Genomic DNA, 17,518 nt, shown 5'->3' on the forward strand with positions numbered 1-17,518 from the left:
CTAGTGTGTGTCACATATAATGTGACTGCCTAGCACAGTTTTTACTTTTATGGAAAAACTCTTGGATAGCCAGTGTAAACATGTATTCTTATTATCTTAATTGTATAATGATAAACATCTACTTAATCTGTGAATTTTTTTTTTTTTTTTTGCCTTCCATTTATAAAGAGTAAGAAGCTTAGCAGAAGAAAGTATACTAATTTGAGCTCATTTGAGTCCTTACAGCACAGCTGCCTGACCCTTGTTTTCAGTCCCTTGCTAGCTCTGTGTGCAGGCTGGCTTGAATGTTCTTCATGTATCAGAAGAAAGGAAAGAGCAGGCCAGATAACTCTGTGGCAGTTCAAATACAGACTTGGAGAAGACATAACAGCATTTGTAGCTCAGTTGTGTGGTATCTAGTGTATACAGAATTTTTTTGGAAGAGGATAGACGGGAAACTGTGTAAGAAAATTTTTGGCAAAGTATCAAACAGATATTTAGCTGATTTTCTTTCCAGCCTGTAGCACTTCTGGCAAACTGTGGAAAGCAAAATTAAAATAAACTTTGAGACAATTGCTTTATCATCTTCAGATTGCTATAATGACTTTCCAGGACTGCAGAATGTGTTTTCTTCTGGTCCTTAATTCAAAATGAGAATTGCCATGCTAGCAGGCAAGCGCTTAAACAAAATTCGACGTCCTTACCTACATAGTGAGTCTTCATGTTTGTATTGGAAAATGTTAAAATAATTTCTCTACTTCTGAAGTTTTGCCAGCAGTTTCTCACTTCATTTTTCTTTATTTTATAATCTCTTTCAGTAAAGGAATTCAGTTGAAGTTAGATGTTTGAGACAGTACAGTGTTCAAAAGTAGTAAACAGCTCAGTAAAGGAGTTGATTCTGAGGAGGGAAATTCAATTAACATTGTAGATCTGAGTTATATACTCAAAAATAGGTAGTCAGTTTTGTTTCCTATGTTGGCTATAAAAAACCAACACTGGAAATAGCATGGAGTATCCTTTTCCCTGAAACTATTGGAGGTGGAGCCAAAATTAAAAGGTTTTCCTTCAATTTTGTCCTCTTTATGTGTATCAGTATAGACTGAAACTGTATGAACTTTCACTGTATCTTGTAATTAAATCTTGTAATTGTTTAGCTATTTTTTAATTAGAATTTGTGATTTCACATATACATAAAATACTCTCACTTTAAAGAAGGGATGTTTTTTCTATGAGAATTTGGAGTAGCTCACCAGAAGTTAAAGATTTTGCTTTTTGGTAGCCTTTTTTCTTGCAATCTGTGCAGGGGTGTTCACTGCAAAAGAATAAAATACAGCCCTAAAATCTACAGCAATATGCAAAGAAAAAAAAAATAATCTGAAGCAATATGCACTGAAGAAATATGGTGGTATTTTATAGGAAATACACTTAGCAATCGAAGTTGCCTTAGAGAAAAATGGGACCTGATCAGTGGTCCTCATGTCAAAACTTCTTGCATTCAGAAAAAATGGTAAAACTTTCTCATTCTGTATTTAATAGTAAATATTACCACAGGAAATAGAAATACTTCCATTCCTCTTATTATAACCACTACAGAGATGTAATTTTGTGATTTAATGCTACTTGGAGAAGTTGGAAGATGGTTTATTTTCATCTTTTACAGGTTCTTGTTTTCATCTGTGTACAATGAAAGCTGTAGGGGCCTAAATTATTCAATTTAACATGCAACAGAGCAAGAAAAAAACCAAAACTCTTTGCTTCTCTTTGCTTTATTTTTGTCCTGTACTAGAGATGCCATTGTTATTCGGGATCTTTGTCATAGTATTCTCAGTAGGTTTTTCTGCATGTTTATTCTTCGGTGTCTTCAGAAGTCATTAGGTTTTCTAAGCATTTGGATCTGCATGCAGTTTCCAATGCAAGGTAGCATAACTGCAGCATCATTAAGAGCACAGTACCAACAGAACTGAATTCTAATCATGAGGACAATCAGTTAATGATGCTGAAGTGGAAAGCAGTACAGTTCCTCTCTGTGGCGCCCGATAACATTGCTGCTCACCTTGCTGCGTATTTGTAAGCAGATGAGTCCAGTGCAGCAAAACAATAACTGCATCTGTCAGTCTCCAAAAATAGATGAACAAAGGCATCCTTTTGCAGGTGGATTGAAAGATAGGTTCTTAGAATAAGTAAATAAGTTGATAATTCTGGAACAATATTACTTGTGAAAACAAGCACATATGTTCCATGTTGCTATGTTTAGAGATACATAGCTGGTCAAGTGAAGTGTGTGCAGTATGTTTCCATGCAGGAGTGGGAGAAGGTTTGTGTTTATGTGGGTCTTGTTTTATGGTTTTTTTTTGAGATATTTATTTCTATATCCCATAGAAAGTGGGAGTCCTGAATCTCGAGTCAGTGCTGTTCACTTCTTGGTCCACAAACTCCCAGAAAAGAACAAGGAGATGCTGGAAATTTTGGTGAAACATTTAGCGAAGTGAGTGCTATGACCTGCTTTTCTACCTTGTCAGAATTCTTGTCTTTACCTTTCTTTAGCTACAGAGAGCTTTAGTGAAGTGTGGCTGGAGCTGAAGCCCATTTTGATGCTGTCATCCTCAACCCCAAGCACCAAACGTGCAAAAGCAGACAAGACGTTTGACTCACGCTGTGCATATTTTGGCGGGAAAGACAGAAATCTAAGACGTTAATGAAGCCATAGAAGTATTTACTTTAGCAGTCCTGCCAGCAGCTGAGGGTTTGATTGAAGTGAGAAAGGGAACATTATACTTTCTTTTCACAAATTCTGGCAGAGGGAATAGTGGAGATCTGTTAGCAAATTTAAGTTGGTTTCACACTTGCCCTGGTCCAAGGCTAAGTGCATTTTATATATCTAAGTTCAGTAAGAGACTGGTTTTGTTTCTAAGTTGCCAGTGGAAGAATGTCTTTTCAGTTTTCCAGAATTTAGTAAGGCTTTATTTGACAAAACTTTGCACAAAACAGACTTCTAAAACATAGATTAAGGAAATGTAATGTTGTCATTTGTAGACTGCAGTTTCGAACAGTAATGGAAATTTTTCATAACCCAATTCCTGCTTTTTCCATCAATTCTTTTCAAAAAGTGTTTCAAAGCATGCCAAGAGGAATCTAATGACTGTGGCAAACCTAGGGGTAGTATTTGGACCAACCTTAATGAGGCCACAGGAAGAAACTGTAGCAGCCATCATGGACCTGAAGTTTCAGAATATTGTCGTTGAAATCCTGATAGAAAATCATGAAAAGGTAAGTTTTGCTACATGTTCATGTTTCTGAGCATTGTTTGAAACAACCTGCTAGCTTTAACGGGGTTAAGCATGGAATGAAGCATGACATTAAACTAATAGTTTAATTCTAAAGAATATTCTCTATCGACTGTATGCTTTTGGTTATTTATCCTTGATAATCATTCCTGTTCATAGGTAAACTGACATTTTGAAATGCATTTTTCCTGGCAGTAGTAGTGGTTCTGTGTGTATAGTACATCAGTAGATTTGGATTATGATATTTGTATTTGCTTTTTTTCTGAGCAAAAATGATACAGAACTGGAAAAGAGAAAGCCCAGGCTCAATTTCTAGCTCTTCCACCAAGTACTTTGACCAGGGTCTGAATTCAGTGTTTTTTGTCTTCGTTTTATCTCAGAATTCCCAGAGTAAAAAAGAAGACTTTACTGTACTCTAAATTTTATGTGTAAAAAACATAATGAGAGAGCCAGGTATTAACACTTCCTTTGTTTTCAGCTGAATGTGTGTTATTTTAAGCCTTTGTATTTGAGGTAGTACTGAAAATAGAAGTTGTTGTTTCTGCTGTTACTAAAGTGCTTCAGATGTACAAAGTACTGTCCAGGATATCCCTGCATGTAATCTGGGATCTGAAATTAAAAATAAAAATAGTAAAAAAAGTTCTTTACTTTTCTCCTTATTTGGGTACTCCTTTGGGAGTCCCTTGTGTCTAAGCTGACTTCTGTAGCTGGATGTTTAAGGTACTTTGTACCGGGAGATGGACAGCATCTCCCTAACTCTTACTGTCAAAAAAAAGTGCTTTGGAAAAATCCGAAATGTGCTTTTTCCTCTCTCCTTTCTTGAGCACTCGGAGCATTGAAATGGTTATTTCCTTTAAAGGTTAACAGTGCTGAAACTGGCTATTTAAGTCAAGTGTTATCTACTCTAAATAATACATGTCTCAGGTTTTTGTGACAATGTAATTACCCTCCCTCCCTGATTGATACAGGCTGCACAAAGCTGCTGTTGGCATAGCTGTGTCCACATGGTGGGTTTTGTTGGCTTAGTTGACTTAGGGTGTAATGCTGTCCTCACACGCACACTGAGCAGATATGGTATTGTTCTGCTGGAAAAATACTGGGCTGCACATGTGGCTCAAGTTCCAGGCAATAAATATTCCAAGAGCTGTAAGCCACGGTATTAATTTTGGATCTTAGAAATGAAAGTAAACCTTGCAGTTGAGCTCATGATTTTAAAGCTATTGAGGTGACCACACGAATTAAAGCTGAGAGAGAGCAAGCAGAGCCAGGGTGTTTTAATAACATGTGGAGGTTGAGTTGTGTTTATTCAAATCACCACAGATGAGCACCATCCTATTCTTATGCCAGCTCAGTCACATGTCTCTAAAACTGGACATCAGTTTTACATTTGAAACATTAGTGGCCTTTCTTGCTCCTCTGAAAATGTGGAGAAGTAAGGAATGGAAAGTACATCAATATAATACTGCATCATTTTCCATAATTCCTCGGTTTTATGCCTTCTTTAGAACTAGAAGGGTATAATTTTTTTTAAGGTATTTCTGTCATTTCACTGCCATTTCTAACAGTGAACTTGCCATCAGTGGTCTGCCTGCAGCAACCTCTCCCTCACTAGAGCTGCTTCCAAATGTAAGGCAGCCCCAAGTGTGACCTCTGTGTGTTCATAACAGAGGCAGTGGAGAGGTGTGTTGAGGCATTACAAAAATTTTATTGTCAAACTGAGTATGCTGCTATTACACGTGACCTTTCTTTGTTTAGGGCAGATCAAGGACCCACTTTTAAAGGCAAGCAAGGTTGTTGCAGTCTAATGTTTTTGTATTGTTATTTTGTATTTCTCTGTATTTTAGACTTACTGAGAGTCTTGCGTTAGATATTTTTATTTATAGCCATAGTGAAGTCCTATGAAAAGTCACCGGCTGTGGGTTAAAATATTTCAAAATATTTTGTTCAGCCACTACTCCAACTCTGCTAACTTTTGGCAGCTTCTGCTGATAGGAGCCAAGTTTGGAATTGTAGGAGTGTGACAGAGTCAAGATGGAGCTGTGCTGACCCTTCACACTCGGTGCATATGTAATTTCCAGCTCTGGTACTCTGCAGAGAGGCATTGCTTTTCCCCCATAGCAAAGGAAATGACCAACAAGCTCTCCAACTGTAGGAGCAGTAGCCATCAGTGTTTCTGGTACAAATACAATGACCTGGTAGGCAAAATGGGAAAAAATGGTTAGGATTCCTCAAATATTTCAAAATTCCATCAATGCCCATGTCTTTTGTGGCTTTATTGAACGAGAATCACTGTTCATTTTTAGGAGACATAATTGGGTTACTGGCTTTGAAATACTGGTGCAGTCATTTCAGTATCATCACTTTTCTGGGCTCAAATTAGAGAAATTGTGTGCAATTAATGTGTGGAAACCTGAACACAATGACATACCCTAAGATGAGAGTATTATGCTTAGTGAATAAGCTGGGTTTGTTTGTTTTTGTGTTTTTTTAAGCTTTGTTGATATGTGCATTTATTTCCTGCTGGCTAGAAACCAGTCAGTACCACTTCCCCCTTGTTTATGGGCTGCATATGTACATCTAATCCATATCTGTGAACCAATTACAGTGTGTTGAGAAGGGGATGTTTTGCAAAACGCTGAGACTGGAACACCAGACAGTACAGCTTGATGTGTTGCTTAAATGGCTTTAGAATTACACAATAAGTAAGAGTAGGAAGGGATAGAGGAGCATCAGAGACCAAATTGTTTAGCTTTTTTCAGTTCTAGACAAGTCTCTACTAGCAGAGTATTTCACAGTGCCCATTCAGAAGGTGAGCTGTATAAGTAGATCTCTGCTTTGAAAGAAAAAGACAAAAAGTAGACCCAAGCTGAGGTATTTTACTCAGGACCCTCAGGACCGCCTGCTGTGGAAGCAAGGACAATCCAGAGGATAATTAGAGCCATAAAATGTCTTGCTTTGCTTCTGTCCTATGGCTATAGGGGAAGGATAGCCAGATTTTGTGTCCTGTATCTTTCCCTTCACCAAAGAAGCAGCAAGAAATTAACGTTTGTGTCTCATCATTATGTTTATTTTACTTTGAGGTAACAAGCTCAGGAGCTGACTGCAGCTGTGCTTGTACAGTGCCTGGAACAATCTTGGCCTTTAGGTAATCTTCTAATGAAATGTCTTAGTCAACTTGGCCCAGAAAGAAAGGTTTTGATTTCACTTCTCTGTCTCCTCCAAATGAGTTTCAAGTCTTTAAATTAATTTTTTTCTTCCAGTGGGCTTAATAGATTGGAAATCTTGGACTTTTCAGCTCTTCTGGTCTTTTCTCTGACTTGTGGTGAGGAAGAAGTGTGGTCCATGCCATGGCAGCATGAAGAGCTTGCAGATGTTTATCTTTCTGTTTGTGAAAATGTTTTGGCATGTTGTTGGAGTGAATGTCACTATTCAAAGGGGTTATTTATTTGCCATTTAGAGATGCCTCAGTGGTAATGCGAGCCATTTTGGTTTCTCAATTCCCTGAACATTATTTTAAGAAGGGAAAAAAAAAGGCACCAGGATAAAAAAAAGCCTAAGAAATGTAAGAAGATGAGGGAGGAGGTTGGAATAAAAATCTCAGTGGGACTGGAATATTTAAACCAGTGTGTGGGGGAGGAAAGAATAGTGAGTACAAATAGCAAGATTATAAAAACAGAAAGATGAAAATTACAATGGAAGAAAATTAGAAGGAAAAAAGCAAGGGGCTAGACAGAAGTTCCTCCTGGAGACTGGAAGGCCAGAATCTGAGGAAAGGGAACAGGCTTTGTAAAAGATACCCTTTTCTTAAATTCAAACCACCTATGGGCAAAATTATCTCCAAGACAATCCTGCTGAAAAGCTCAGTAGTTCTTATATATAGGGCAGATACCTTTTTTTAATCAATCTTTCTATAATGGGGTAAGATTTTACATATTTTAGACAAAAAGTCTTTGGCTTAGCTTTGATTTGTTCAAAACAGTTTTAAGGGGAATTTTTTTAATGAAATACTGTTTTTTTTGTGCTTTGGGGACTTTCATGATTTCTTTTTTAAACTAAAAAGGGAAGAGAAGAATTTAATACTACTGAGCTCTTAAGCCAACATCAGCCTCATGTAGTAATCCTTGAAAAATCTTGTCTTAAAACGTATTACAGTGCATAATACATGCAATATTCGTGAGACAGAAGGAATGGAAGTGGGTGAAGTCAGTTGTTTGTTTTAGAGCATGAAGCAGCAGTCTCCCCTTGGCAATCCAGCTTTTCTATTGCAGGTAAATGCTTTATGGTGGAATGCCATGCCTCCATGTAAATTTAAGGCTGTGTTTTGGCAGCAGAGCAGATCTTTTGAAGGCCTACTGAAGGGACACATGAGGAGTACTAAAGTGGGCTTGTTTCAGCTTTCCTGTTGCTTTGCTTTTGGCTGCAAAGGAGGACCAAGAGGCAATGCAGTGTAATTATGGTGGTTTGCTGTGGTACAGCAATTTGAAACCTCCACAAGCTGAATGTTTCTCAAGTCAACAAATGTTGGGCTTGGAGGGGGGAAAAAATGACACTAAAACATCTCCATTAGCACTGAGTTTGTGGTAAAAACAGGTGAGGGTATTCAGCACGTGCTTAACTTGAAGCATGTAACTAATCAGAGCTGTCGTTTAAACTGCTCCTGAACTTTATTCTAATTGCATTCCTTAATCATTAGCTGAGTCTCAAGCAGAAGGGGCAACAGACACAGCAAAGAAATTCTGGTAGGAGTCAGAGCAGCTCTTTTGTTGTACTGTAGTGTGAGTGAGTCTTTAAATCCTTTCTCTGCCCTGTGGATAGCATAAAGCCCTTCTGTATGAGACACGTGTGATGGTAATTTGACTGCAAATTTTTTTTTTTTTTTTTTTTTAAAGACTCCAGTTTTCTAAATGTGGTCTATGCATAGTAAGAAGACTGAATATCAAATCTCTACTCACATTTGTGACTGCAGTTGATGATATCAGAAGCAGTCTGGATCAATACCTGGATTAGTATGCTGCTAGACTGGTCTAAGAGAAGCAAAACATACACTGTGAGAAAAGAGATTATATTAATTTAAAAAATCAAAACAAAAGCTGTGATCTCAGGGGTGGAAGAGACCTGCTGAGATGCTGTACTACAAATACATGGCAGTACATAGATTTCTGACTTCTTGATTTGCCTACCTTATTTATAGTTAATTTGGGGAAACTTCCCTCCACTTCATACAAAGTTTCGAAGTGATAGATATGTTCTGCTGCCCACAAGCAATGTTCCTAAGTAAAGAGAAAGGACGATAAAGGAGTAGAATTCAGCTGACTAATATTTGCTTCTTGGTCTTGATGGTCAGGGTGCTGTGCTTGCATGTGTGGAGGAGGAGGCAAGGGAGAAATCCTTATGGAGACTGCTAAAATGGATGTTCTTAAATAAAATCTTGCTAGTAAAAGAAAATACTCTGTAAAATATTGCAAGTGGCATGAAGAGGGGGAAAAGTTGTTACACTTCTTAAAAGTTTAAGAAGTAAATTCTTATAGAGAAACTGTGTGGCATCACGTTTTTTGTATGTACTCTTTAGAATTCTAGTAAGCTTTTGCCTTACCAGAAGGGCTAGTGTATTTGAAACCATTAGACAGATTTTTGTATTAAAAATATGTGGCAGTCAGCTGACAATACTTTTATTTCCAATATTTTCAAGTGCCTGCTACTTGCACTAATAAACCATCAATATTTTATTTGGACATACAGTAGAACAGTTAGTGTGTTCTTTGCTTCCAAAAAGCCTATGGTCATAATGCAAGGTAAAAAAATGTATTTTAACAAAGACAATGAGCAGAAAATACTTGAAAAAGCAGTGATGGTGTAAATCCTTGTGAAGGCAGCAAGGATATCTGTGAAAAAGAAAATCCTGGCAAGGCTGTGTAGTTGGCTATGGTTGGAACCATGTCGTTTGCAATGATCTTGAAGATCGCGTAATTTTATTCTGATGCTTTGCTCAATGACTGTGGTGGGGGTCAAATGTGGGGTTTTATCCTCAATTAATTATCTGTTCATAAAATCTGCAGTAGAACAGATGTGTATATATACGGTGTTTTTGTCTATATATGCACATGTATATATATGTTTATATATTTATTCCAAAGGAAGGGGAGATCAATGTTATCTAAGCTGTGTTTGGCCATAGTTGTTGTTTTTGCTGGGTGTTGACTTAGTTTTCCAAGTGCCATCTTTCATACTCTTGGGACTTCTCACACTCTTTATAAGAGAAAATGCATGCAAACATCTTCCTTCTGCATTGTTTTCCTTTGAGGAGTTTGTCATGTTTTAGAAATCAGGATAATTAGATTGACAATTCATCCTTCAATTTTAAGGCGTTTCTCTGCTATTTGAAGTAGTTTCAGTAACTAAACAAGACACACTGTTATGTGTAACAGGGAAAGATAACCTTTTTAGAATACTGTCCTTGGTGTGAGTGGGAGCAGGTGAGCACAGAAGTGAACCTGCTGTTGCTGCTGGTGCAGTGGACAAACGTGGAGGTGTCCCCAGCCTGGTGTGTGGTTAACTCGCATTTCCCTCTATGGCTAAAATGGATAGGTTGATAGCAGTGAATGGTCTGCCATCAGGAGTGTTCTTCTCATGACTTGTTCAAAGGTGGAGCGCTATGTGATACGATGGAAGCTGCAGCCTTTGTGTCAGGAGTGCTAATTTTAGAAGGGCTGACTCAACAAACTCATAATTCGTGAGCAATCAAAGGACATGCATTCTTAACCTTGGTATGGTTTTCCTTTTTTCCCCCCTCCTTCTCAGCTTCCTTCAGACTGTAATGTTGTGTTTTGCAGGCTTTTTAGTTTATTCTTTACATCTCAAAACTTGAACTACACAGTTCAAGGCAATCAGGGCAAATGAGTGCCTATTAGTCTACTGATACGTCAGGTCTGTCTGAAACTTCCCTGTCTGAAATTTCCCATCCAGATCTGTAGTTGTTCTTGTATAAGAAGAGCAGATAGCAGATGTTCCAGTCAGAAGGAGATTGAGACTCACAGTGTCCACAAATCCCTATAAGCAATGTTTCATTTAGTTAGGGGTGGTCTGGCTGCCAGGCAGATGGGCTCGGCAAATGATATCTTTGCAATGAAGAAAAGGCTGTCTTGGATGGATTCAATTGTAATTTATTTATTTAGAGAGCTTTGTGGTTTGGCTCACAGCCAAGGATATTTCCTGTTTCTCATTTTGACTTATACCTGGTTACTTTCCAGGCTGCATCCAATGTTGCACTGTAATTCAACCGTGTGTGCCAGGCAGCATCAAGAGCATTATTGATGCCTTCTGGTTGGTGGCCCTCTAGAGACTGAGCCACAGGTAGTTTTCAGCTCTGGATCTGATTTTACCCCCCACCCCCCAATATAATGATTGTAAATAATGAATAAAGGTGTTTTGTGGTTTGTAGTGGAATTCAAGCCTCAAAATCCAAAGCCTCAGAAAATCTGTATCTTGTACGATCTCATAGAGAGCAGCTCACAGCACGTCATATTTTACACTGTGTAAATGTTGAAGTGCAAAAGTCAGGATAACTAATTTGAGGCAGGCACACCTGGAGTGGACATGATGATAACCTTTGGGGAGGTAAGCTATTTAAGAATTCTGATGAAGTTGTTGATTTTTTTTCTTGGAGAATTTTGCAAACATTTAAAAATCCTGAATATGAATTTTAGAAGTAATCAACTTTAATTGTATTTTACGCATTGACTACAGGTTCTGTTTAGATACCAAGAATTCCTAGTGCATGTAGTTTTTATTTATTGAATTGTGGTTTAGAACAAGAAAAAGAAGTGGATCATTTTGACTAAAACTAGGAATGAAGCATGTTGATCTAGTGTTGTCCATAGTAAAGTAAAAATGTGAACCAGTAAGAAACTACAATAACAAAGGATCATTTTTTAAAAGATTTCAGTACTCTGAAAGTTTTATAAAATTGGTAGAATTGGTCCAGAAATCAGTTTTGAAATAAAACTTTTGTCCTAGCTCTCTAGAAGTTGATATTTTGTAACTTCTATTATGATTAAACTTTTAATAACTCAAATTAGCTTCTGTAATCCCTTCAAATAGGGAATAAACCCCCTATATTTCATGTTATTGAATGTGGTTTTTACTGTTAAAAAATGGATTACAGTTAGTGTACAATTAGTGGTTAGTGGTTATAATTAGTGGCTGAACTACTGTAGTAGTGTTTTAGGATGCTTATTTTCACCTTGCAATTTCTGAAATGCTTATATCTACAGTAAAATTGTAATTTGACATAAAAGACATTGTTGCTTTGGTTTCAGAAAATGGCAAAAAGCAGGGTATGACCACTGTCTTCGTTACCCTAAGAGGAAAAAAAATTTAAAATTTATCTGAGTTAAGAGCACAATGTGAACCACAAAGACAGTTGGCCTTTTTTTTAGTCTCTAATATATATTTTTTTTGTCTCTAATATAAATACATAATTTTTGGTTTTGTGCAGATTGCTGGGTTTAACCTGAATTGGGCTTGCATTACATTGAAAAGAAGCTAAGTCAAGGAAAGACCATGGTGATAAGCTCCTGTTGCACTATCCCATTAATTGCTAAAGTATCAGATATTCTTTGACCAGCTTCTATTATAGGCAGTTGCTATGGAAATGCAGGGGGTACCATAGGGGCAAAATGTGCAAGGGGAGAGTAGTATATGTGCCATAGCTGGATGGTGTTCTATATTACTCAGTGAACATTAGTGGAAGTACCTGTGTTTCTGTCTTTTATTTAACAATGGCAAATCACGTTGGCATTGAAGGGAAATTGCCCAGATAGAAACTTATGTTGTGCTTCTCTTGAGAAATACTCTCTACAACGTATGAATCTATAGTGGAGCCTATCCTGCTAGTGGAATTCCAAGGAATTTGGAATGACCTTGCATGTTCTAGCTTCCTTTGCATTACACAGTGACTTCTGGTGCTTTGGTTTGTGTTTGTGTATTCCAAGGAGATAGATGCATGCTCTGGGTGGTTGGTGAAATGAGAGTGATAGAGGCTTTGTCTTGCAACAAAATCATGGCACAGCTTTAAGCTGATTTTTTTATAAGTTTGTCCTCATTAGCTCTATTACTAAGCCTCCAGTATTTTCTCCCCTCTTTTTCATCCCACTCTGTCCTTGCTGTTTGCTTCCCACTGATTTTTAGAGGAAATTTTAATTACCCCAGTGAAACAAAGCAGACAGAGATGACCTGATGGCTGGGTCTATTCCTAAAGTGATTCCTGGCAAACATACTGAAATTCATTAATTAGTTCTGCTTGAGACCCAGAATGAACAGATCAGTATTCTCTTGTAGAACAGAATCTAATCTACATTTCCATGTACAGCTATACATCTAGTCATAAACTTGTGGAATAGGCCAAGTTAAATCCTCCCAGCCATGGGTTTTTTTGAATATCTAAAATAGGCTCTCGTGAGATTTCAGGATCTAGAGTCCAACACTGTTGTTGCAGATTAAGGGGAATCTGGCAAAATTCCTTGGGCTGCTGCCATGTGGATCTGCTGGTAGAATACAGTGTGATAATATGTTGAATTTGGCTCATTACTCTCAAGAAATGCTGCCATAGGCTTTGTGGGACACAGATTTAGGAATTGGAATGGTTATACGTAGGGATGATCTTGGGCTCACTGCTCTAGACAGAGCTGTTATTAGTGCTGTATGCCCAAGATGGTTTGTGGTTTGTTTAGCCTTGTAAAGCATCCATTTTATACTCCTACATAGAGAGAAATAGGTCAGACTTACCAGAGTTTTAAATTGCTCCACTAGAGCTTCATCTTTTCTTTTGTAACTTTTACACTGCAGATTCAGAGATTCGTCCTCTGTTTCCTTCAGTGTGTACTTTGAAATTCTGCTTTCATATAAGATCAGACTTAAAGAGCCATTTACCGTATTGGACTAACTGGGACTGACTGAGGGATTTGTTGCTGGATTAAAATTTTGAGTGCTACATATATTAGTCTTCTCCCAAGTGTCAATTGTTACACTTAGCTTCAGAGTTTACTCCCAGGTAGGTCAATAGCAGGATGCTAGTGCTTTTGAGAACTAAATTGTAGGGAAGTGATAGTCTCAAAAACCACAGTCTCAAAAGTCTCAAAAACCATGTTAACGCTGGATGTGACTGTGAAATCTTTAAACTTTGAGGTTGGCTTAGTGTATTTTTATTGCTTCTAGAACGATGTAGTTCAATGAGCGTACTTCGCTCTTTATTACAGGAATCAGTCTAAGCTGTGGTGACTTCTGCAGTCTAGATTACTGATAGTGGTAGATCTGACCTTAAAGGGAGCATGGCTTTTTGAGTAGCAAAACAATTATCTCTTAAATAGCACATTCCAATCTCTTCTTCCTTAGGAGAGTTTCCCTCCAGTTGGATATGTATGGTTGCCTTGCCATGCATCTGACAACACCTGCTTGTAGTGCAGGGCTTGCTCCTGAACTTGCTCCCATGCTTTTGTGCAAGTCAGGCAGCACACAGCGCTGCTGGGGCCATTTCAGGTGCTCATACTGTGTGTGTGATGTTGAATTCAGTTCTCTGTGCACATGCACTGGGCTTCTGACAGCAGGTCACTCACAGCTGGCATATTTTATTAGCCATGAAACATTTATACTTCAGTGATGTTTAAATAGTTAATAAGGTTAGAAGGAAATTTGAATAAAACCAAAACCAACTTTTTTCCCCACAGCCTAAATAAAGCAGGTCACCATCCCCTCATTTTCAGGCAGACCAGGCTTCTGTCAGAGCAGGAGAAAAATATCCAAGTCATGATGAAACACATTTGTCTATTTAAGTGAAAATAAGGCAGGAAAGGTAAGCTGAATGCTGTATGTGCGCTTCTGAAGATGGAGGTTGATGTTCTGCTTGGTTTTCAGATGCTCTTTGCAAAACTGTAGTATGAGCTCTGAGGCTTTTGCCTGCAACAGAAAGAGATTGCTGCTGCTGAAAAATGTCTAGTTAGGGATGAACTAGATTATATTTTCCTACTAAAAAGACCAAAAAAGATACCAAAGTAGGGATGAACACAACCATGAACTGCTTGAAAGAGCAGTCTTTTTTTCTTTTGCCTTTGTGACTCTTAGTTTCTCATGCTAATAGTTTTGGAAGAGTATATTGCAATATTTGTGAGAGACAAGAGAAAAACACTGAAGAACTCTGCTACCTGTGCAAGTTACCTAGAAGTATACAAGAAAGCTCATCTCTTATGAAGTACTCCTGGGAAATACTTGTTCTTCTCACCAACCATCATTAATTTTAGCAGAGATCCGTAGAGAAGCCTGTAGAAATAAACACAGCTGTGGAATGTGACATAGTAAACAACATGCTGAAACCTCTTGGCAGAGAGTTGTTTGCCAGAGAGCCCAAATGCAATGCTTAGTCCATGGAAAAGATGGCATTTCAAGTTTTGGTACCTTTGAATATTGCAGAAGCAAATATTTATCCCTAAACCTGCTCAATCTAGCCTTGTATTTACACATAAGGGGGCAGTGTGGTACTGTTAGCCAAGTGCCGTGGAGGTGCGCGTTAGATTTCACTGTTATATATTGCATCATGTTTTAAGAAATGGCTTTAGAACTCTGAGCACAACTAGAGCTTTGTCACTGCCTGAGAGTGCTGCTTTGTCTGAGCTGGGGAGAACCAGGTTGGACAGCTTCCTCTCTTCTTTGTAAACATTTTGTTTTTAGAGAGTGGCAATTTTGGCTCTCTCTCGTAGTCCCTTGTTCATAGGCATGTGGAGGGGGAGACAGTTTTCCTAATGCTGGGATGGGGAACTTCAAATTACAGCATTTTTACCTCACCCATGGCAGCATTCACTTACTGGGAAGGAAGGTAATGTTTCCACTGGAGCTTTCCTGTGTGCACCATGCATGGGTTTCTGTGGCCTACTGCTGCCCAGTTTTTGGAATATGATTCCACCGTTTTCGTGGAGTATGTGCTCTCCTGATTATTTTGTACCAGCACAGTCTTTTACCTGCCAGTACAGAAGTGATGATTAAGTGGCTATAAGTCAATGCATGGGATCTTGGGTCATCTTCCTACACATTAATATTTAAGGTTAGCAGGCCAGGATATGATGGCATTTAGGGTTTCTATTACTTTAACACTGTGTTTTGAGTGCCTTACTACAGAATGCTTATGGTATTATTTCTCACCTGTCTGACTTTTAGCGTCATACTGCACCTGGCACATTTATTATCCAAAAATGTTATCTGTGTTGTCCTGTTATAGTTTCTGCATGAATTTCTACTTCATAAAAAGCTTCCCCTTCAAATATTGATTACAGCTCTCTTCTTTGCCACGTATCCTCATACTCAATATTATAAAGTTGCAGAGTACAAGAACATCATACACTGTTTCATTATGTCTTGTTATATCACTGTGTTGCATTGCTGTGAGGTGCTGTGCAGACACAGGAGTTTTCTTACACAGCTCCTGTTTGTGTTTTTCTTTATCTGCTGCTTTGTCTTTGCTGAAATACGTATGAAGCCAATTTGTTCATGCCATGACCACTTGTAGAAGGCTGCTGGTAAATTGTATGCCAGCACACTGATAATTTCTAGCACTGTTAGACTGTCCCATTTGTGTGACAGTTAAAGTGCTATCGGGTACAGTGAATCTATGCTGTTGGTTAATTCACAGAGAAATGACATGGTACTCTGTGTGGAGTGGTGATATGCTGGTGGTCATGATTCAAAAGATAAAATGATGACAGAAAATGCAATCCTTTTTATATGCATCTTTGTGAATGTCAGTATTTAATATAAAAATTTCTCAATATGCAATAGTTAACAGAATAAATTCTCACATGGTTTGTTACTATGGTATTTCTCACTAAAAACCCCTGCCCAACAAAATTTTCCCTTTGCTCTCTTCAAGAGTGTGGTGTTTCTTTAATTAAAATGGCTGATATCATGATATCACAAGCTTTGAAAATTAAAATGGGTATTCTGGAAAAATTTCAGGTTCTAGCTAAACCTATAAAGCATTTTGGTTACTGGATCCTAAGTTCATATCCTTCATTTTCTCCTTCCCCTCCATCCTAGCTGGTAAGTGTGGCTGCAAATGTTTTGTGTTTGAATTAACTGATTGACAGCTTGGTTAATGTGTAGACAGTGCTCTTGGTTATTTCCATATTATATTTATCTATCTATCTATTTATTTATTTATTTTAAAGGCACTCATTAAAAACCCACAGCATACTCCCAAACTTGAAGGAATGGATTTTTTGGCTCCTGTCTGCTTTGAATGAAATCCAAAACAAATGTTGTTTGATAATGGTTTACAGTTGCATTGCACAGGTTGCTCTTCATGATAAATAATTAACACCCTTTGTGTTCTTGATTGCAGATTTTCAAAACCCTGCCTGATGCTACTTTCCCTGAGCCAATCTCTATGTCAGTATCTCCTCCAAATGCCCCACCAAGGCAGTCAAGAAGACAAGGACAGCGTATTAAGAGGCCTCTGGCTGTTTACAATCTCTGCCTGGAGTTGGAAGATGGTAAGATGTTAGTAATAATTTCATTCCTTGCATCAGATGGGCTGTGTATCCTATCTCCAGGAGGTGTTTTCACTTCATGTTTCATTTGTATACATGTGTGGATGCACATGCACACTGGTTTCATTGCTTAGGAACATGCAAAGAAGCGAGGAGAGCTACAGAAAGAGGACAGCAGGGAGTACTGTCCTGTGACTTATGCTTAAAAGTAGGACGGACTGTCTTAAATATGCTTTTCTCCTCTAAAAAAGAAGCAGCTCCTGTTTCTTTGGGGAAATCTCTTTGACCTCTACTGAAGATTACACAGCCATAAGATAAATGGAGAGAGAACTAAAATTAAAGCAAATCTTTTATGAGAAGAGCTAATGCACTTTACAGTTAAATTCATCTGGATTAAAGGCTCAGGTCACCACTGCACTGGAGAATACCACTACTTCACTTGAATCTTTAATACCTTGCTGTAACTAGCAGTAAATAATTGTCGACTTCCCTTACCACTGAAAAGCAATGAAAAAAAAAAAAAAGTCTTCCTTTTACATGGAGTCTGCAGTGGCAACATACAGTGAGACAAAGGGTGTATAGAACCTTATATATTCTAACTGTTGGCTAGAACCATAATCATTTTCCTGAAATTTCATTGCTTGGGGGTACGTACAGTACTGAGGAGGCAAGTCAGGGCTCATTTTGTGTTACAGTTTTTCTCCTCCCTATTCCTTTTCTCTCGCC

At 38.1% G+C, this 17,518-nt stretch overlaps 1 protein-coding gene across 7 annotated transcripts in view; it reads left to right on the forward strand.

Annotated features, from left to right (window-relative positions):
- ARHGAP10 (Rho GTPase activating protein 10) overlaps positions 1 to 17,518 on the forward strand; it is a 136,456-nt gene that overhangs the window by 85,012 nt on the left and 33,926 nt on the right. For all 7 annotated transcript variants that reach the window (XR_002864339.2, XM_023926299.2, XM_086889411.1 and 4 more), the window contains 3 exons: positions 2,359 to 2,464; positions 3,087 to 3,246; positions 16,645 to 16,795. Coding sequence is in view for 6 of the 7 variants with exons in the window: in XM_023926299.2 (XP_023782067.1) it covers positions 2,359 to 2,464; positions 3,087 to 3,246; positions 16,645 to 16,795 (417 nt within the window). In the remaining variant the exon portion in view is untranslated. The remainder of the gene's footprint in view (positions 1 to 2,358; positions 2,465 to 3,086; positions 3,247 to 16,644; positions 16,796 to 17,518) is intronic.

Source organism: Cyanistes caeruleus, chromosome 5, assembly GCF_971803275.1.
Source record: "Cyanistes caeruleus chromosome 5, bCyaCae1.hap1.1, whole genome shotgun sequence".
Lineage (NCBI taxonomy): Eukaryota > Metazoa > Chordata > Aves > Passeriformes > Paridae > Cyanistes > Cyanistes caeruleus.